Below are 21,394 nucleotides of genomic sequence, written 5' to 3'. Positions count from 1 at the left end.
CTTTCTTTCCGTTCCAAGTTCTGACTCGTCTTATTATCTAAGCTGTTTCCTTATTGCATTATTTCTGCTCTAGACCCCTACACCTCAGAGCCCCTTCGAGACGGATGTACAGAGCGCGTTGTGAGCTTTTCATTGATAAATCGAGATGAATTCTGTCGGAAGCTCTCCATTAACTCTAGTTTCAGACTTCATATCACTGTAGCGCACACTAGGTAAAGAGTTCACGACCCAACTAGCAATAGCTTAAAGCTTCTCCCATCCGTTTCTTCAATATTAGACTCGTATGGGTTTCAGCAATTTCGAGTCGAGTCGGTTCTACAATGTCTGCTCACGTTTTGCGTTGGATCTTTGGATCTTCAATTGCATTATTTCCGCTCTAGACCACTGCATCGCAGAACCCTCTCCTGACAGTTTCTTCTCAGCTCACACACCTGCAAAAGATTTGTGGTAGGGACGAAGCCATTGTATAGGGGTGCAATGCGCTTTTCACAGATGAATCGAAGTGAAGTTTTCTATCAGGAACTCTCCATCAACTCTAGTTTCAGACTGTCGACCACTGTAGCTCGAATTAGGCAAGAAGTTCATGACTCCATTAACAAAAGCTTACAGCTTTTTCCATCCGTTTTTTCAATATTAGACTCGTGTGGATGCCCGGTCACAGCGGTAGTGCTGTAAAATTGATAGCCAATGGAAGTAGCTGTACCCAAAACCGCCTACTTTTTGTGTGTATTCTACGCAAAAATATGCTTTGACCACCACTTCGAGCTCTCCGACTAACGAATTCGACTGACTCTAAATAAAAAATGTATTTATTTATTAAAAAGCGGGTACTTTAATACAAAAATAAAAATGAAGCAACTAAGTGGACACACATTCGAAGCTGCGGGCATGACCGGATGCGTAAACTGAACTGGCAGAGCAATAAAAAAAACAAAATGCAGAAAAATATACAAAACTAAAAGCACAATACAAACAGAACAACAGCTAACAGAAAGATGTAGTAAAAAATCCAACAACAATACCGACAACAGCAGAAGAAAGTAATTTCACAAGATAAACGGAAACGAGCTAAGATGGAATTAATTTTCCGCTTTGAACAAACAAGCGGATGTAAATAAAAAACAGAATGATACGAATATAGGCAAAAAGGCGCAATAAATTGCTAACAAACGGCAATATATGTACCACTTGCGTGGCCAGCTTGATAGTGACATAAGCGTTGTCCTAAAATACAAAAGCGCAGCAAAAGCAAAGCCCACAAGCTAAATGTAAGCTTTATTGGAGTTTATCAAAAATATAATATATTTCTTTTTTGTATTTTATAACAAAAGTGGAGACTTGCCGCGCCTTCCAGCTAATGAAAATATAATACTGTCATATATTATTTAAAGCAACAGCTTAGTGCAAGAGGAGGCGGTACAACGAAATTTAAAATACAAGAAAAATTTTTAGTTGTATAAACTTTTCTAAGTGAACTCTATAAGTATATGACTTCATTGTATCACACTGTTACGAGCCTTAAGCTGAGCGCATAGTGAAGCGAACCGCAAATCAAGGAAGAGTAAGATAAAGTCTATAAAACTTTACTCAGACACTCATTCCTCTTGCGCCTTCTGCTGTTTCTCCTTTAACATTACAACCTTGGTTTGGTCTGAGCCGAGAGCACAAAACTTAGCCAGATGTCTCTATCCTTTGCGAGATCACGCTAGTTGTACATACCAAGCGCAAACAGGTCGCTATGGACTTGGTGCTTCCATTGGATGCCTGTTTCTGTCTCTGTCTCCAATAGTAGGTCCGGAATCTAAGGAGCTTTACACTCTAGCATCATCTTCCATGCGAACGACATGGTCTAACTAACGCTTTTCTTGGATTTTTATGCGCTTAACCATATCCATATCACCATAGCGTACACAGGTCGCTATGCACTTGGTTCTTTCATTGAATGTCTACTTCCGTTCTCCAATAGTAGGTCTCGAATCGAGGGAGCTTTTCGTTAGAGCAACATCTTTGAAGGATATGGTCTAGCAAGCGATTTTTCTTGGGATTTTTATGCGCTTAACTATGTCCATGTCGCCAGAGAGCTCATACAGTCTTTGATTCCAACTTCTTCCAAAGGCTTTGCGAAGAACAGTTCTTTTAAATCCTACAAGTGCTTTCTCATCTCGTCAGCGTCCATATTTTTGCACCGTAAAATAGTATGGAAATATGTAATGGGAGACTTATATCTCCCTCGCGCCTAGTAGCGCTTAATTTCAACAATTTTTGTTCAATATTTTCTCGAATTTCAAATACTCGCTGCACACCAGTCCACTATGCGCTCAGCCTTACTTTATCCGCTGTCATTGATAAGGCGACTCACAACTTTCGTCATAAGCTTATTGGTAAAGCTGACTGCCGCGCGTTTTGTCAATAAAATTTCACAAAACCCTATCATAAAATTTTGTCGAGCGCAAAGCAGCACAAAAATGTATTTGTATAATTCGCATTTCTTGAAGTTGCTCGGACTTGTTGCTCCCGCCGCCACTCCGTCGTTACGTTTAGTGAAACTCATAATTCCTCGAGCAAAAGCCACTGCCGCTGCCATAACTGGTCAATGCTGGGATGCAAAACTGAAAACAATGTACAAAACAGCAACAATAATAATAACAACAACAACAATAATAGTGGCAACAACTACAATAGCTAGCACTTTTCGACTGCGCCAGTGTATCAAAGCGAGCTTTTGGGCTCATTAGTTGACTTAAAAAGTTTTCCACAAAATCCATGCGCTCAACTTTGTCTGGTCGAACACAGTTGCGACCAGCCAGTGGCCAGCAGCCATCAGCGGCAGCCAGCAAGCAAGCAGCGAACAGCAGCTGCCTTATTTGTATGTAAAAATTGCGCAATTTTTAGTTACTTTTGCGAAAGTTCATTTCGGGGTAATTGGCTAAAATTGCAAATAGAATTTATTTATTTTTATAACTAAATTATGCGCTTTATTACTAAATAGCAATTGTTCGGCTACATTCACATAGTTGCAGTTGCCGTTATATAGTACAATACGCACACATTGTGCTATAGTTATTTATATATGTATATGTGTGTATGTGCGTGATTTTGCTTTTATGCGATTTATTCATTTGGAATAATTGTGATCTCTTTGGTGTGATTTAAAAGTTATGATCATTACCCTTATTGTTATTATGAGGTTTAGCTATTATTTTTATAGAAATTCGGCGAATAATTGCTTGCAACTTATATCCTCTGCGATTTATTTAAGGCAACTTTGTAAATAACTTTTAATAAGCCAATTGGAGTAAATATTTACGCATGGCAAGTTTTAGCTGCTGAGAGTTTTATGCTAATGAAGTAAGTTGGTAATAGCTTTTTTATTTGACAAAGTAATGATTGGATGCCTTAAATACTACTTATGGTTTCTCTGTGAAGATAACGTAATTGAAGTGTTACCTCCGTGGGTACTAAATCGAAAATCTTCAAAGCTGGAGTATTCTCTTCCATCCGAACAGCCTATCGTTCCATCGACTGCGATACTCGCCGTTGCCAATGCGCAAAAATCCATAAATTTCCGCACAACTTTTCCCTTCAATTCTCCTAAGGCCGCTTCATCAGATGATGGCTCTGTCCATGCCTCCGCATCATATAGCAGGACGAGAATGATGAGGAACGTATTCGTCGATTGGGGAATCGGGTTCACCATCTCCTGGTGTTATGCTTTCACAGCCACGTTGGAGTTCCTTCCATAATTTCAGTATGCTCTGAGCATCAGTTACTAGATAACCTCGAGCGTTCTTACAAGTGTTTGCTTCGGTCTTGAAACCTTTGGTCAGGCGCCACATCTTTCCGTAGAATTTTCGAGCATTATCCCTATCAGCCAGCTTGTCAAGCTTCTACTCACGCATTTCGTCTCGCTTTCCTCTTCAGCTCTCGGAAACTATCAAATCCCGCACGTGTTGTGTGGTCGATTCTAACGTTGCGAGGTAGGCAGTCTGTTTATATGGTCTCCGATACGAGTATTTCCTTTTAGGTGCTATAAACTTCGTAGCAAACTTAAAAGTATACCCTGTTTATAATACAATGAGAACAAGGAGGTCATTAAAAAACTAATAACTGTAGATTTATGTAGGTTAGGAATATTTCGAAAATTTATTTATTTGACTTTGTCTTTCTAGATTATTAAAAAAAATCTTAAAACACGTGTAAGACATTTGCATAACACCTTTGAAAATTTTAGTAATTACATTGCTCCGAAGTAATTAACTGTCTTTTGCGGCGACAAAAAAATCTAGAAAAACAACAACACTAACGGTCTTTGTAATTAATTCAATCATGAAAAAATATTATATAATAATTAATAAAATATTCGAAAATCAACAGCCCAACTGGCACGAAATATGCAATTATGATAGACTAGACTTAGTAATGAGTAGCAATAATAAAATTTTCAAAATTACGATTCGGTTGAATGAAAAATGCAATTCAGTAATTATTTTACTGAAACTTAGAGAGAGAGTAACGGTAAATTGTAAACAAGAAAGGATTACTAAAAGCACAAAAAGCGTGTTCACAGTTCGTATACTAACAAAGCAGGCCGTTTTGGTGTATGTGTATGTGTGTGTGAATAATGAATTTCATGCAAGCTAAGACATGTATTTCTTGAATGAGTATCGCTTTCTTATTTTAATATGAGCCACGGCATTATAATGTTAATGACTTACAACAAACAAACGAGCTAATGTACAATGGTGACGGTGACTGCGTTAAATACTTGGAGAAAGAAAATATCTGTGATATAGTTTGTGCCGCACAATGGTAAAAAAATGACAAAGAAAAGTATAAATTAATAATTTTTTTATAATTTTGCTGTATTGTAGAATTATTAATAATTTAATATTTGATGCAAAAGGCTTCCACAAAACACAAAGTATTTCTGCTATATACGCCAACTAGTCCTTAAGTTTTTGAGGTATCCATCTGAGATTTTGCACACGTCTTTTCTCACTAAAAAGCTGCTCCCTTGTCGGGATTGCCGGTATCGGAGCTCTATATCATATAGCTGCCATACAAACTGAACGATCGGAATCAAGTGCTTGTATGGAAAAGCTTTTTATTTGACAAGATATCTGCAAGAAATTTTGCACAGATTATTATACAAAGTTTCATTATAGCTTTCAAAGAAATTATTCAAATCGGACTGTTATAGCATATAGCTGCCATACAAACTGAATGAGCAAAGTAAAGTTCTCGTATAACAAACCCTTTTATTTGTAAAGGTATATCCATGAAATTTGGCACAGATCATTATTCAAAGCGCTGCTACAATATCTGAATATATTGTTTGGATCAAACTCCTATAGCATATAGCTGCCATACAAACTGAATGAGCAAAATAAAGTCTTCTGTGAAAACTTGTTTCTTTGTGAAGGATATTACAGTTTATAGCGTCATCTTTTTGTATTTTTGTCTTCACCTTTAAAATAATTAACTTTTCACTCCACCGTGCCTCACACGCGCTCCGCTTCCAATTATAAAACTATTAGTTTTGCGTGCCTGTATTTGTATTGTCAGCATATGCATTGTTGTTCCACCTTTGTTAGCATTACTAATGTGTTAAGTGTAGTTACCAACATTGTTGTTGTTATTGTATTGTAGTAAATGCGTAGGAACTATTTACACGCATATACGCTAGCATATGCGTAGCAATTTTCTGCACGCTAGCTCTAATACAAACACACACATGCAATTAAATGTACACACTAAATATTTATAAACGTAATTAGAAGGCGTTTTCACAGGGTGTTGTACTCGTAAATACACAAGCATACACATTTGCATGTATTCAACCGCAGAAATGCGCCTTGGCTGAGTAGCTTAATGTTGTAAACAGATATACTGGGTATATACCACGTATGTATGTATGTGTGTATAAATCTAGCTTGCGCTTAGATTTGTAAACGGCACGTGTGCTGGTTTCATGTGACGCTGCCGGAAACCAACAATACCCAACGTCAATCAGTAGTTGGCCTCGTTGGGTTGCTATACTGGAGATACTACTAAGATATAGTATAGAAAGTAAATATATTTTGCATTTTTATATTTTTTTTTTTAACGAGGAATTATATAAATAGAAAAATTATAAATCATACTTACTTGCACATAATGCTTCAGATGCCCACACAGCTCAATTGAACTCAAAGTAAGTCGCCTGCAGTAAGTCACTCATACGCCATGTACAACGCCATTCTCACCTCACCATAGTCAGCACAGGCCACCATGCCCGCTCATAAGCACTTGAGCTGCTTACATAAATCCATAGAATTGCAGTGTAAATACAACTACCTTGTCGAAACGCTTCCACCAAGCGTTTTGGTAGCGTGTATACACACATGCGCGTTGATTGAGTGACAAGCATTTAAGACACCATTGATAGTCTTAGCTAAACATGGATATGCATGTCGCCGCAAGCGTTGATTTATCATCAGCGCCTACCATAAACGTATTGTATGTAATTAGCCGCAACTTACATACAAACACACACATACACAGATTTGCACACACATTTTTTGCTAATTATCTCTCTTACTACAGTCATATCAGTCAAGCAGTCAGCCTACCTGCCTTTAACCGCTATTTATCACTGTAGGCAAGGCATTGCTGGTTGTTGTAGTTGGCAACCCATTTTGTGGCCGTAGTTGTTTATGTACGCGTATATCTACTCATTTTTCACCTGCCTCGCCGCTCACAGCGCTCATATAACTACAAACCACATTGACTTTTTAACCTAATAACGTTAACTTTCTTAATTAATTTCATTGACACAGGCTATTTGTGCATTAGCCTCGTTTGCGTGAAAGTTTGTGGTGCTGTTCTCAAACTTATACACACCCGCACGCGTTACATGTATGCTTGAGTTAGTGCAGCAACACTTGAATTTTTACTATCAAGCGTGCCCATGCTTGTGTTTAAATATGATTTAATTATAATTAATTGCGAGTGGGTACGAGGAGACTACTCTCACTTTTCCTTAGATTTCAAGGAAATTACGGAGATTTTAAGAGGGCCAAAAATAACTTGATTCGGATAACAAAATCTATTTTTATACAATCAACCAAAATTTTCGCTCAAGGCTTCAAAGTCGAGGAAATTTGGATCGGGAAAAGTCTACAGCCGTGTAGTCGGTGTCTACGCCAATAAAGAAAAAAATAAAATTCTGGCTTTGTATAAAAATTATGTTTAACAGAAAAGTCGCTTTAATAAGCTATTTTCGCTTTTCTGCCCTTCTATCAGTTCGTTCTCTATATATATGCTAGCTAGTCCCTAGTCCCGTACTTTTTAGCCACAAATTTTGTCGGAAAGAACAATATTGGACCACTATAGCATATAGCTGCTATACAAACTGAACGATCAAAATTAATTGCTTGTATAAAAAACTCGTTTATTTGACGAGATATCTTCACTAAATTTTGCATGAAGTATTACATTAGGCTATGTTGCAATCTCCGAAGAAAATATTTAGTTCGGACCAGCATATAGCTGTCATACAAACCAACTGATCAAAATAAAGTTCATGTATGAAAACTTTTTTATTTTCATTTTTTAATAATTAATAATTCGGTGCAACCGAAATCAACGTTTTTTTTCTTTTTTTAAATTTTTTTTTTTTTCACGCACCCTAATACATATATTTCTAATATAACCTATAATGCAGTATATTAAAGTTTTACACCTACCTTACACTGCTCTGATATGCAATCCAGTTTTATTTTGTAATTTCGCTAAATTTGTGTGTCACCAACCATTGCCACTCATCCCATTCCTACTCCTCCTTTGCCATGTATAATCAAATACAAGCAACGTGCGGTTATTGCAACTTTTTTACGCTTGCTATCAATAGGTGTCATAGCAGCATGAATTTATCTATTCATAACCGCTACAAAAACAACAGTTAACTGTGCAAACTTTTTCTAAGCTAATTTCCAGCAAAGCGTGAGTTTTTACCGTGTCTTCCACTTGGCCACATTGGCCTTAGCAAGAAAAGCACTCGACCCAACTGTCAACTCAACCAGTTACTTACTCAACTACCAACAGCTACTGTGAGCACTTGAACAACAACAAAAACAGCAAGGCTACAGACGGCACCAAAACTACTACCTTTTTATATGCAATTTCTCATGACACGAAAATACTTGAAAGGGTAACACTTTTTAGCTATGCAACACACGTTGCGGCATGGAGCAATTGAGAGCGAAGTGTGAGCAATGAAAGTTGTGAAAAGTTGCAAAATTTTTAAATTTCAAATTATACGACAAAGCGGCGAAAAGGTTAACTGCATACAAAAGCAGCAGAGAAAAAATATTTCCACTCATTTTTCAGCAAATTTATGTCCTTGAACTGAAATGGCAACTGCTGCTGTCGCCACAAGCAACAAAAAATAACGTTGAAAATAAAGCCCAACAAAGGTGCTGCACTTCACTTGTTGTGCCACGCGACGGAAGACGTTCGGTAGACGGGCAGGCAGGCAAGCAGACCGACACATTTGATGGCAGCGCGTTAAAAGGTGTAAAATGCTACACAAATTATGCAAATATAAACGCTACACAGCGTACATTTAAAATTTGCGCTCATTAATCTTTGCGCTAGTTAGCGTTTTGCCGAAAACGTCGACTCCACCGACGCCACTCAAGGCTATGCCGCCGTTGTTGTGGCGGCGCCCGTGCACATTTTACCATCGCTGCCTGTTTACTTTTTCACTGTGCCGCCATTGTGTGACCAAAAATTATTTATTCACGCAATTGCTTGCTTGTGTAGGTGTTAAAATTATGTGAACAACTGTTGCGCTGCCAGCATATGCGCAAAGGATACAAATTCGGGCGCAAACAAAATACTTTTACGCGGCAGCGGTTGCGCCGCTTGTTGCTTTGGCATATGGAAATATGGAAATTTTTAACCTTTTGCCAAAAACTGGTTGCAACCTCATTTTTCGAGAGGTGCGAAGGCGTATTTTTTGTATTATTGTTATTTCAACGGCACTGTGCCCTGCCGTGCGGCAACATATTGTTATGGCACACTTGCCGAATGGGGGCGTTGCAAAGGCAACAACAACAAAAATCGCTCGGCAATTTTTCACAAAAAGCATAAAGATTTACGCCACATTAATGCCGGCTTTGTTGTTGCTTAAAGCCAGCCTGTGCAGCTAACGGAGCCGTACAGCGCGTTTTTCGCCTAGCAGTCATGGCGTATACGTAACATTTATTTTCATATGCATACCGAAAGGTTTATTGTATTGTATAGCGACGCTTGACTTACAGAAACTCACTTGTGTATGTTTGAAGGTGTGTGTGTGAGTATTTAAGCGCACGCAAGTAGTAATGCACTTCACAGAGTGTTTCGCTCTTTTGGTGTGGCAAATCTCCAAGCGCTGCACTACAAGTGAGTTAGTTACACTATCAAATTATATGAATATCATACACTCATCTAAGGTGAAACGCCATGAATTAAAGACAGTTTACATTGTATTGTTTTTAAATCCATAAATTTATCGATTTTCGTACAATCATTGTAGACGGTATTATGAGAATTATTAATAGTTTGCTTTGTAAATATTTTACAAAAAATAATCGACAAATTTATCGATATTTATATAATCGATATAATTCGAATAATCGATAATCATATTGTTATTTGGCGTATAAAGTTTTAATTATAGTCTGTGTCTCTAGTTCATGTAAAGTCGTTGTACATGTTAGAGATATTTTGAAATATTTTGCAAAAATTCGTTAAAATATAGCGTTTACTCAATACATCGGTCAATTTCGAATATTATTAATACACTTTGTAAACATTTTCATGAAAATTTCGCTTTTATAAATCCCGTTATATTTTTCGATAAATATAAATTAATTGAAATTGCGAAAAAAATATCAATTAGTATCGATTAATCGATATAGACACTCCTAAATCACACTCATTTATCGATAAGTATTCATTAGTTGAAATCACATAAAATTTGTCGATAAATATCGATTAAATGAAATAGACTTTATTGTAATGTTTTTTTTTATTTTTTACAAATAAATTCGTTTGTAACAGCTTATGAAAAGTAACTTATTGTTAACTTAAGACAAATCTCACATCTTTCAAAAAACGTTTTCTCCCGAAACTCTTCGCTTAAATTCGTTTAATTTTTTCTCTCACCAATTTATGACATGTTGTCTTTAAAAATGGTATTACCTAATGGTAATACCTAAATGCATTCTATAAGCCTCTTTTTAATATTTTTTTTTTCAAAAACGCTATTTAAAGCTTCTCTAAATACAAGTTAAAATAAGCTCAAATCTCATAGCATTGCATTTGCTAGTGCACTAAATTATTAAAAACCTCAAATTTCTAAAAAATCTACTTAGTTTAAGCCTCTATTGACCAGCCACCTTCAGTTTCACCTCACTCGCAGGCTCCAGCTCATTAGGTTGCCGCTTGATCCAACATAAAATATTCACCCATATAAAGCCGCAGACCCCCATGTAAATAACACGAAATCTCGGCGCAACCATTACGAAGTTCAAAGTTTGCGCTGGCAGCCAAAAGATGCAAGAGCGTGTGAATGTGGGCAGAAATTTCTCCCGTAACTCCTTGAAGGGATCCTCAGCTTGCTCCATCAATGACATGCCTGAAAGTAATTGCGGACCATTGGAAATATTTGAGTAAAAATATTTTATAGTTTAATATGAATAATTTTTTTTTTGAATAACTGCTTTTATTCACTTAAATTTGTAAATGAAAATCTACTTACCTGTATAGAAAGCAGTCAGCAGGTAGGGTGTTAACACGAATTGATCCAGCACCAGCTTTTTAAGGATTATCTGTTTGGTAGTGCCAGGGAAGGTGCCATCCAACCATTTGTACCTATTTAATTGAAAGTGATATAAATAAGCTGGTGTTTAATAAATATTTTCTTAAATTTGCTATAATATTAGACGGAACAGTGCATAGGCTTTGAAATGTGCACGCTAAGAGAGACAATGCCGCAAAATTGTATCCATTTAAGCTGCGCTATACAAGACTAACTCACATTGAGTGAAGCAGTTTTTTGTGCCTAAAAATATGAGTGCAAAGTTTAAGTGTTTTTACTTATGTGCTGAAGTTGTTAAAACGATATTTATATTACATACGATATTTATATTATATATAATTTAAAAAATAAATTTTTATATAAATGTATTTGTAAATTGCGAAAAATGTTGACACTTGAAAGTGAAAAATTAAAAATCAAAATATAAAAAATATATTCAGCAGTTTTTTGGAAAATCAATTTTATGAAAAAATCGCTTTAAACTAAACCCTTTAAAATGTGTGGTTTATGGAACTTAAGCGTAACTAATCACAGCTTAAAAGACCAGAAATTAAACTTCAAGCCTTGGCCGCTAAAAGTTAATAAGTTACAGCATACAGAGCAACAAGACTAACTCATGAGTCTTGATTGTTGATATGGTTAACAAGTTTTCCCTTTGAATAATAATAAATTGGTTACCAACTCAGTTACTTCACTCCCAAAGATACTTAGAAAACTGTCACTACTTAGGTCTTAGAGTACCGCAAAGCAGTTGAGAAGTAAAACCAACACTGAGCGAAAAGTTTTCCTTGACATTAAGTTCGCTACTTTAAAATGAGTGCAAAATTCGTAAAGAGATTTTGAAGAAAAATTCAGCTTACTGGATAAAATGACTAGAATTATATGCTTCGGAAATCTAGACGGTCGGACCGGACTTAAAAGAGAATAACTGAAGAAATTTTTCTGCGTACCCATATATTCAAAAGTCAGCTTCAACTAACATTTCTTCAAAGGTGTAAAAGTATCTCTAACAAAGCTTGATTTTTACCAGCATGAGCTTTACTTACGAAACTTTGGTAAAGTTGTTGGTGATTGTAGAAAAGCTCAAAGAATAAAGAATACTGGTGTAAAACTGCGAGAGTTGCACACAAGAAAGGAGAAGAGGTTAAGAAAACGACAGAGAGAGATAGAGGAAAAAAGTGAGAAAAAGAGAGCAATTGAGAAAGCAAACTAAACAGCTGTTTATGTGTTGAGACACAACACGTGCATTTCGTAACCATGTGGTGAATTCATGGATAAACGTATGATAAGCACACCATGATAAGGCATAAACACTAAAATGTGCTGTGACTGTGTTAAACCTTAAATTTCAAACAAGCTGGTGAGTTTTTGTGTAAACAAAGTAAGAGCGTTTATGATAGAGAGCGAAAATGTGATGTGATAACAAAATTAAGGTGCGCTTTGCATGGTCTGGTGCTGAGTGAGGTTCATGATTAATTTATTTGTGCGCACAGACAAAAACAACTTAGTTGCAAATTTATTTTAATTAAAGCCAATAAAAGGGCAATGCAAAAGTAACATCGTACATAAAATATTCAAAAGCAAATAAGCAAATGTGCGCCGGAACACAAAGCGGTGTAGATATGAAATTGAATATGAATGAAAGTATAAATCATTGGCACTTAATGTAAATAAGGAAATAATAAATGCAGGAAAGGGTATTCAAGAAAATTGTTTCACTAAAAATTTAGTAATTATTTTCAGACAATTTTTTATAAAATTTTAGTAATTATTTTTAAAAATTTTTTTATGACACATTTTTTATTATTAAAATTTAAGAAATATTAATAATTTTGTATGATTTTATTAATTAATTTTTTAACACCTTTTTATGCAATTTTTTCTTTTTTTAAATTTTAGCAATTATTTTTGAAAGAAATTTTTTATGTATTTTTTTAAATACAATTTTTGTAATTTACTTTTAATAATTTTTTATAATTTTTTTAATAATATTTTAGTAATTATTCTTTAACAATTTTTTATAAAACTTCTTTTTATTAAAATTTTAATAATTATTATTTAATAATAATTTATTACTAAATTTTTTCTCAAAAATATTAGTAAAATATCAAACTTTGCGACTACTTTCATATAAAATATTTTAGCTGAAATTTCATCTTTTGAGCTTTGTGAATACCCTTTCTGAAAAAAATATAAAAATCAACAAACCATGTATAGAGTGTTGGTGCGAAAACGGTTGTACCCATTACAGCATACCGACCTATTGTGGCATAATCGATATCCTCTTTTTCCGCTTCGGTTTCCGGCTGTGCGCGAAAAGAAGTATATTGTATATGTGTGTGTGTATGGTGTATTTGTGTAAATTTATTATGATTAAATGATGCAAGTTACTTAATTCACTTAAAAAGTTTCCTAGTTATACTTATATAACTTCACTTAGCCCATCCTAGAACCATCTTCCACTCCAGTAGAGTGGATATACCGCATCGCATCATTCAACTTTCGTACGATTGTATATAATATATCAAATAATCTATATAGGAATATATATAAAGAAAGTAGCCTGAATATATTTTAGTCCTTAGAACGGCATCCTAGAACTATACATCCATTCAAAATCAACAGATTTTATAATGGAGCGAAATATTTGAGAATAAATTCTACACCATATCATAAAATCCTACTGTTCTCTTCAGTATATCAGACAAATACTGGAATCTTTGTACATCGGGCAGGTAGCCTCAGTATATTTTAGACAGTATATTAACATTCTGGAACTTTTTAGAAAGTAAAAGATATAAAACATGATCTGATTTCTTTAAATTTACTCTTATTGAACGCTATATCTAGTAGTTGCCATTAAAGTAACTTCAAAGCACCTCATCAATGTATATTAACCGTGTTAATGTCGGATAGCCCTGAGGTCGCTGTAAGAGGAAATGTCAACTTTGATTCTTCTAGGTAGCATGTCTACCATAAGACCTGTTTCCAATGATTTTCACTACATACACAATGCATTCGAACCCAAAAATCTGGAGTCCTACAAGTTTATGGTCTCTGAAGGCAAACTTTTTACATATGATCTTCGTTCTCATTTCATTTTTCATATATTTTCGCAGTTCCATTATAGCTCCGGCATTATTTATATACGAATGTTCATCAACAACCGATTACACACACTGCTATAAACATCTTATCCTCGTAAATAATATATATATAACAACAAAAAATGCAAAAAATACGCATTTACCAGCACACGCTTCACCAAATATTGCTGCGAATACTCGGCCGCAACATATAAGCTGCCATAGATGGCGCTGTTGGCGAGAAAGGGATGACGGCGGAAGACACCACGCACAACATTCACAAAACTGGACATATTTGCGTATATAATGCTCACTAAAACGCGTTTGGACGTATTACTTGTGGAAAATTTGTTTATAAATAACTACTTAATGCTTATATAACTAAATAATTTTGTAAAATATTGATTTTTATCAAGTGCTGGCACTACTTGTCAACTACACATTTCACACGATTTGCTTTCCAACTAACAATTCCATTGAACAAGCCAGCAGCCGCGCACAAAGTAAACTAAAATTCGGTCAGCTCACAAAGTTACTAAAATCATTCACCAACACAACGTGCGCTTGTGGAGCGTTGCTGAGCTTTAATTTGCGCTCAGCTTTTCAGCAAGAGCAAGAAGATATACTATAAAACCCAACACGACAGCTCTTTGCTCCAGTGATTTTATCAGCGACGCAGCTCGTGTCCAAATATTGCATTTGTTCTATGTTCTCAGCTATTTTGGGCCTCTTTATCTTCAGCTGATAATCAGTTTTACGAGATATCGTCTGGGTGTTTATGGTGATGCAAGTTTTTATGAATGGTTGTGTACATAGTTAACAGCTTATATTCATAAATTATATTGCTTTTTTAGTTGATTTATTACGGAAATTATTATTATGTAGTTAATGATATGAACTCGAACTAATGAATTAGGGGCCAGTAGGAAAAGTTTTGGAATTTTTAAAAATTTCTGACTGTCAAGAATAAGATAGAGAAGGTAATGCTATGCCTACAATTTCCGCTCGTTAGTTAGCTAGGAATGTCTTCTGCCGAAGTAAAGTCGCGGCGGAAGAAGATCCAGACAAACCCTTTACTGCTCCGAAGTGAAATCTCATTCAAAGAGGTGTGTATTCACTCTAATAGCCTAGCAGCTATATTGACTTTGAGCTCACAGCGGAATCGCAACACTGCAAAGCTGATCAGTTTACTAGGGAGAGCATCCTTTACTCAATTTCATCTGATTGAGAGTAAGTCGGTTTTCCGATGTCCTCTCGCGCTCTAGGTATGGACCTATGGACCTCCAGTGAGCTTGCCAGGCTCTGGTCAACAACCACAACTTGCGCGACTGCAAGATCCTTTTGGTTCAAAATAAACCTTAAGAGGTAAGGTAAGCTGAAATCACTCCGTCGATCTATGAGGTAATGCACCTTAGGGAGTTTCTGGGTAACATAAAGGACTAATAGTTATCCAAGTAGCATCCATCGATTCTGGATCAACCCTTTGATCTAACCCAACCTTCCAACTTCGACTTCAGGTATCTTCAGCCAAATCTGTATCTTTAACTGATGTACATATATATGTATGTATAGCCAAAGAAAGGACGATTTTTAAAATTAAACGGAAATACAGTATCGAAATTACTCTGCTTCTATGCTGTTTGATTTAGTTCCTAGTTAAATTAAAATATCCATTAAACTCCTTATAAATCCTACATAATCATACTTTAAAAGCCAGCGTCTCAAATTCCATTTACGTTCACATACAATTTTATCTCGCACAATACAGAGCAGCGTTATTTGTCTATTTACCTTACGTGTTTTCTTTGCACTTCATCAAAGCGATTTTTTAATCCATAATTCCTTTAACGTATTAAACTTTTTTCTTACGCCATTATTTTCTTTTATACTCCCTTCCTGTTGCCATAATATGAATATTTTTATTACACTGTGGCGTTAATCGCATGACTATGAATGACAAATTCAATAAACCCGGAAAAGCGATGCCACCAATCGGATAACACATACACACAGACAACACACACCTACCAATCAAACACATGTCAATTATAGTGAGGACGCATGGAGGAGCGCCTCTGAACGCAATCCGCCGAAGAGGCAAGCAGCTGAATGGCATTAAAAGTAGTAGCAAAGCTGCAAAAAAGTATGACAAAATCGCAGACGAACTAATAGAAATATACAAAAACGCAACTACATATATACTTACATACACCTATATAAATATGCATGTACATATACACACACATGTATGCTTTGTAAGAATCCTCATAGTTGGCTTGCTACGCTTGATCGACTATCAATTGGCGCTGCTGGTGCGAGTGCTCAAAGGGCTCAACAGGCGGATATCGACCACACATTCATACGCACATGTACACAGTTAATAACGGTATATTTTTTTGTAGCTGAGTAAAATGTAAGTGCATGCAGGCGTCGGCGTATGGCAAAAAGAAAGTAGCAACTTCGAAAATTCACCTTAATCAATATACATAAATGACTACGAAGCTTATACACATACAGATATGTATGTATGTGTGCATATACGTGCTCGCACAAAGAAACTTAAAATTACAATTTACGCACGAATGGACAAAGGGATGCAGGTTTCTTTGTTTTTGTTGCTGTTGCATAAATTGAGATGCATTCATTTAAGTTTTCCATATTGTTGCATATTGAAAAGAGGCAAGCAGGACTATTAACTGTAAGAAAATAAAATAGAATTAACTGAATGGTAAAAATCTTAAAATAAAACTGAGAAATTAAACAAAAGGGACATATGAAGTGTGTGTGAAATAATATGCGTAGTTATACAGTGGACTAAAGACGGTGGTTTGAGGAGAGTATGGTTTTTGCTGTACACATCTAGTGAATAGGCAGTATGTAAACCATATATGTATAAGAGTACACATGACTTACTTGCATAGATATAAATAGTAGTATGTACTGTAACCAGAAAATCTTTAACTGCGGTTGCACCACACAAAAAAGACAAGTGTTTCATACAAGAACTTGATATTGACCGGTTAGTTTGTACGGCAGCTATAGGCTATAGTGTTCCGATCTGATTGTTTTCTTCGGATATTACATAGCTGCCTTAGATAATAATCTTTGCCATTTTTTGCGAAGATATCCTGTCAAATAAAAAAGTTTTTCATACAAGAACTAGATTTTTGTCGTTCAGTTTATATGGCTATAGCGGTCCGATCTGGTCAATTTCTTTGGATATTGCATAACTGCTTTAAATATTTATTTACGTTAAGTTTCAAATGAGAACGTTTTTCATGCAAGAACTTAACTTTTATCGCTAATTTTGTATGACAGCTATAGACTATAGTTGTCCGATCTAGACAATTTCCTCAGAATTTGTACCATTGTCTTTTAAAATAATATCTGCCAAATTTTGCGAAGACATCTTTCCAAATTAAAAAAGTTTTCCATACAATAAATTAGCAGCTTCGGTGTGCAGATTTTCCCCCGGGTACTTCGTCGAACATTCCCAGTGCCGGAGTGTTTTCACTATTCCATCGACTGTCGTATTCGCCGTTTCCAATGCGCAAAAGACCATGAATTATAGGTCTCCCTTTTTATAGATAGGGCAGAGTACGCTTAAATTTCAATCGTCGGGAATGCTTTCGTACGACCGTGTTCGACAAAGAAGCTGATGCATGCTCCTTATCAGTTCTTCGCCGCCGTATTTGAATAGCTCGGCCGGTAATCCATCGGCCACCGCCGCTGTGTTGTTCCTCAGATGGGTAAATGCTATTTGAAATTCTTCATGGTCGGGCAATGGAACTCGCTTCATCGTCATCGACTGAGGAATCGGGTTCACCATTTCCTGGTGTTAAGCTTTCGCCGCTATTCGCCAAGTTGGAGAAATGTTCCCTTCATAGTTTCAGTACGCTCTAGGCATCACTCACTAGATCACTTCTGGGATTTTTACAAGGGTATGCTCCGGTCTTGAAACCTATCGGACGTATTACCCCTGTCGGCCAGCTTGACAAGCTCTTTGAACTCTAGCATTGAGGCCTCTCTCAGGTAACTATATCTTTTGCGCTTTTGTTTAACTTCGCTCCACTCACTCAAGTAATTCGAGTCTCGAAACTATTTTAAATCAATTTTCTTTCACAATTTTTTCACAGAAAGTGATGATTTCTGTGTTTGATTCTAAATTTTCATAGAAAAATTTGAAGTTTCGGTATTTTTTATCATATCAAAAATTTAGCTGAATGATTCAGTCATTCATTCAGTTACTGCCCTCCGTACCGCTCGGCCCATAACCGCGTGTGCAAGTAGACGATTTACCAAAGCATTTCGGCCAACAATATAGGAATTATAATACACGAAGGAAGACAATTAAAGATAAACATAATTTTACCAATAAAAATATATTTTACGAAATACGGACTGTAATTAAAAATAAGCCAACCAACCACTCTTTGTGCAAACGGTGTATATAATGTCTTTTGAAGAAACGCCCTACCAAGAACTCGATATACCTTGGGACCAAGCAGCCGATAAAATACAAGTACAAGCAGAATCAGCAACCGAAGAAGAACCAAGCACATCACAGCCACAAAACGGCTGCAAGCCAACACTGCCAACACCAGCAAGCGCAGAAGGCGCCGCTCCACTTCGCCACAATCCCTTTACATTACCGCTGCAGCCATTCCAGAGCAGTTGCAGCAGTCAGACACTTTTTCCACCACCACCAATTTCACAAGCGCGTCAACTATCGCTCCAACTCACATCACAGCTTCCGTCCACCAGCAAACAATCCAACTTTGCAAATAAGCTCCAACCAAATCCAGAAACCTATAACCTAGTTCAACAGATTATACAAACCGTCGGTGAATTAGAGAATACCATACTTGAGGATCGACAAAACGATTTCCATTTGCGCATGGCATACGAACGCCAAACAGAGAAGCTGAAGGATATGTGCCAGTCATTGGATAATGAGAAGGCACGTAATGTGCGGCTGATGGAGCTAATACGCGGTGTGGACGGCTGCTCAGCAACTGAGGATGAGGAGCCAGAAAAGGCGGTCTCGCGTTGTTGTGTCACGGAGCGTTGGTCTTGCTCATCCGAAGCATTCGAATCGATAAGTCCGCTGCTAATGCAACAAAGGTGAATGCGATTTGACTCCGCACATGTGATATTTCTGTTTGGTGTGATCTTATGGCTGAAGTAATAATATCAGTAAACCACCAATCGTCAATTCTCGAGCTTTTTTTTATTGTCTGCTTTAGAGAGAGTATTTACTCTAACGGCTCGAATTACTTAGTAGCGAGTTAGAATTCAATTGTGTTTATTTTCAGATATGATGAACTTTCCATTTCATACAAGAAATGCCGTCGACAACTCATAAAGAAGGAAAAGCTGCTACAATTGAGTCGTTGTGAAACGGAAACCGCAAAAGCGCGTTACGACAATCTTTTTGATGAATATCTCATATCACAGAAACGTTTCGAAGAAGTATGCTTCAAGTATCTACAATTTCAGGCAAGAAAGAATTTAGAGGTGAGACTTGCTTCGAATTGGTTAAGAAACCGCATTTTTGAAAGTCTGCTCCATCGTCAACGATTGGGGAATCAAATTCGCCATCGGCTGGTGTTATGCTTTCACTGCCATTCAGAAGGCTGAAGAAGTGTTTTTTTTTTTGTGTTTTTGTGTGCTCTGGGCATCAGTCACTAGATCACTTGAGGTGGGTTCTATGAGAATTCGGCCTTGAACCCTTCTGTTAGTCGCCGCATCTATTCGTAGAATTTTCGAGCATTACCCTTGTTGGCCAGCCTGCCAAGCTCTTCGTACTCATGCATTTCATTCTCAGTAAAATTAAAAATGTCTAACTTTAACTTCACTTCTTGCACGAATTTCAATAATTTTCCATGTCTAACTTCCTCCAACCAGATTCAACGTCTCCGCGATGCGCTCAACAATGCCGGCGAATGTATCATGAATGCGCAACAATTAATCGATTGTTTGGATGAAGAGACGATCACATTATATGCCAATCAAAATATGAAAAACTTATATGATGACAATAACAATAGCAACAACAACGACACGGAAACTAACGAAACGGACTGTATAAGAGAGTTTAAGCAAAATTTAGAGTTATTTGTGAAGTCCTTGCGTCTCTGCCCGAGGGTACAACAGCACAATAATATTGTACGTGAAAACAGCGAAAGTCAGCAATGAATTTCACGTTTAACAGTTAGCAGTTATACTATATACGAACTGAGTGTGTCCAATATTGGAAAAAATTTTGTGAAGAGAAAATATATATTTTATATAAATTTATATTTGCTACACGCTTTTAAATGCACTTTAGCATATATGTTTTTCGTATGAAGACGAAATAAATATATTTTTTACATACTTACATGTAAAGATTTTTTAATAAAAAGAAAAAACAATAATTGCTCATTTTTGTCAACTTTTTTTTATATTTTGCTTTAGACATTATGCACTTGTTGCTGGTGCTTGCATCAATGACATTTTCAGTTATTTTTTTCTTGCAGCTGCTTTCGTTTACAATTTGTAGTTTTACTTAAAATATTTTTATTTTTGCTAGTATTTTATTTTTATTTTTTTTATTTATTTAATTTTTTTTTCTATATTTTTTTCATTTTTTATTTTTTTACATTTGCTTTGTGTACATTTTCGTCATCTCTTACAGTCATATAAGTGTTATTAAGACCACTCCACTCAATGCATTTGCTTGCTTCAGTAATTAATATTTTATGCCACATGCCACTTGTTCTTGCAATATATTGTAAAATTTGTTCTATTGCCTCAATTGTGCAACTGTAAATATCTTAAGTTATTTGCTTATATAAAGGTAATTGCTAATTTCACTGGTTAGTCGTATCAGTAGGTACTCTTTCAAGCCAAAACATATTTAATGGAAGCATGTTTTCGTCAATTTGCACTAACTTTTTGGTTCTTATGCTATTTTTATGCAGCAAAATTTATGAATTTGATTAAAATTATTTGTAGTTCTTGCTTACATTTATATATTTTTTTATAAATTATGCTTTCAATCAGCTTTTCTAACAAATAAGTTGAAGACGCAGGCATTCATGTTGCTTTAAAAATTTATATTCTCAACTCTTTCACAGCTAAATGGCATTATATTTGTATAGTTTACGTATATTAAACGAGTTCATCGCTTCGATGGATATTTATTGGCGCATAAAAATTAATGCTAACTTTGGAAAATCGTTTAGCTTGTTAAATTTTTTGCAGACAATGTTTAATGAACTACTTAATCCTTTCGATGAAATTTGAGGACAAAAAATGTATGCTTTGTAAAGCTTAAAAAATATTTTTAAGATAGAAATTAATTTTAACGTTGCATAAACAACTATGTAACTAAATTTTCATGCCGTTTATATATAATAAGCTAGTTCGTCCTTTCGATGAATTTTGTGATATACAATAAATTTATTTTGAGTTTTGC

The 21,394-nt window shown here is 35.8% G+C and overlaps 2 protein-coding genes across 2 annotated transcripts; one reads left to right on the top strand and one right to left on the bottom strand.

The window, feature by feature from the left end:
* Positions 1-10,002: 10,002 nt before the first annotated feature.
* LOC105229424 (mpv17-like protein) lies at positions 10,003-14,554 on the bottom strand. Its single transcript, XM_011209707.4, has 4 exons — positions 14,097-14,554; positions 13,055-13,152; positions 10,787-10,899; positions 10,003-10,663 (listed from the first exon to the last, which is right to left on the bottom strand). Exons 1-4 carry the CDS (start codon positions 14,223-14,225, stop codon positions 10,410-10,412), a joined length of 594 nt encoding a protein of 197 aa, XP_011208009.2. The 5' UTR covers positions 14,226-14,554; the 3' UTR covers positions 10,003-10,409.
* Positions 14,555-17,459: 2,905 nt separating this feature from the next.
* LOC105229425 (uncharacterized) lies at positions 17,460-20,251 on the top strand. Its single transcript, XM_011209708.4, has 3 exons — positions 17,460-19,056; positions 19,248-19,449; positions 19,840-20,251. Exons 1-3 carry the CDS (start codon positions 18,386-18,388, stop codon positions 20,128-20,130), a joined length of 1,164 nt encoding a protein of 387 aa, XP_011208010.2. The 5' UTR covers positions 17,460-18,385; the 3' UTR covers positions 20,131-20,251.
* Positions 20,252-21,394: the final 1,143 nt, after the last annotated feature.

This window comes from Bactrocera dorsalis, chromosome 5 (assembly GCF_023373825.1).
Source record: "Bactrocera dorsalis isolate Fly_Bdor chromosome 5, ASM2337382v1, whole genome shotgun sequence".
Classification (NCBI taxonomy): domain Eukaryota; kingdom Metazoa; phylum Arthropoda; class Insecta; order Diptera; family Tephritidae; genus Bactrocera; species Bactrocera dorsalis.
This window is presented reverse-complemented; position numbering and strand designations above follow the sequence as displayed.

What these genes read in the sequence shown, in the direction of transcription:
- LOC105229424 (XM_011209707.4), bottom strand. Translation starts at nt 14,225, where the DNA reads ATGTCCAGTTTTGTGAATGTTGTGCGTGGTGTCTTCCGCCGTCATCCC. An exon ending in GCACCAACACTCTATACATG is followed by an intron (nt 10,900 to 13,054) that starts GTTTGTTGATTT and finishes TCAATTAAATAG; the next exon opens with GTACAAATGGTTGGATGGCA. An exon ending in GCTGACTGCTTTCTATACAG is followed by an intron (nt 10,664 to 10,786) that starts GTAAGTAGATTT and finishes AATTACTTTCAG; the next exon opens with GCATGTCATTGATGGAGCAA.
- LOC105229425 (XM_011209708.4), top strand. Translation starts at nt 18,386, where the DNA reads ATGTCTTTTGAAGAAACGCCCTACCAAGAACTCGATATACCTTGGGAC. An exon ending in CCGCTGCTAATGCAACAAAG is followed by an intron (nt 19,057 to 19,247) that starts GTGAATGCGATT and finishes GTTTATTTTCAG; the next exon opens with ATATGATGAACTTTCCATTT. An exon ending in AGGCAAGAAAGAATTTAGAG is followed by an intron (nt 19,450 to 19,839) that starts GTGAGACTTGCT and finishes TCCTCCAACCAG; the next exon opens with ATTCAACGTCTCCGCGATGC.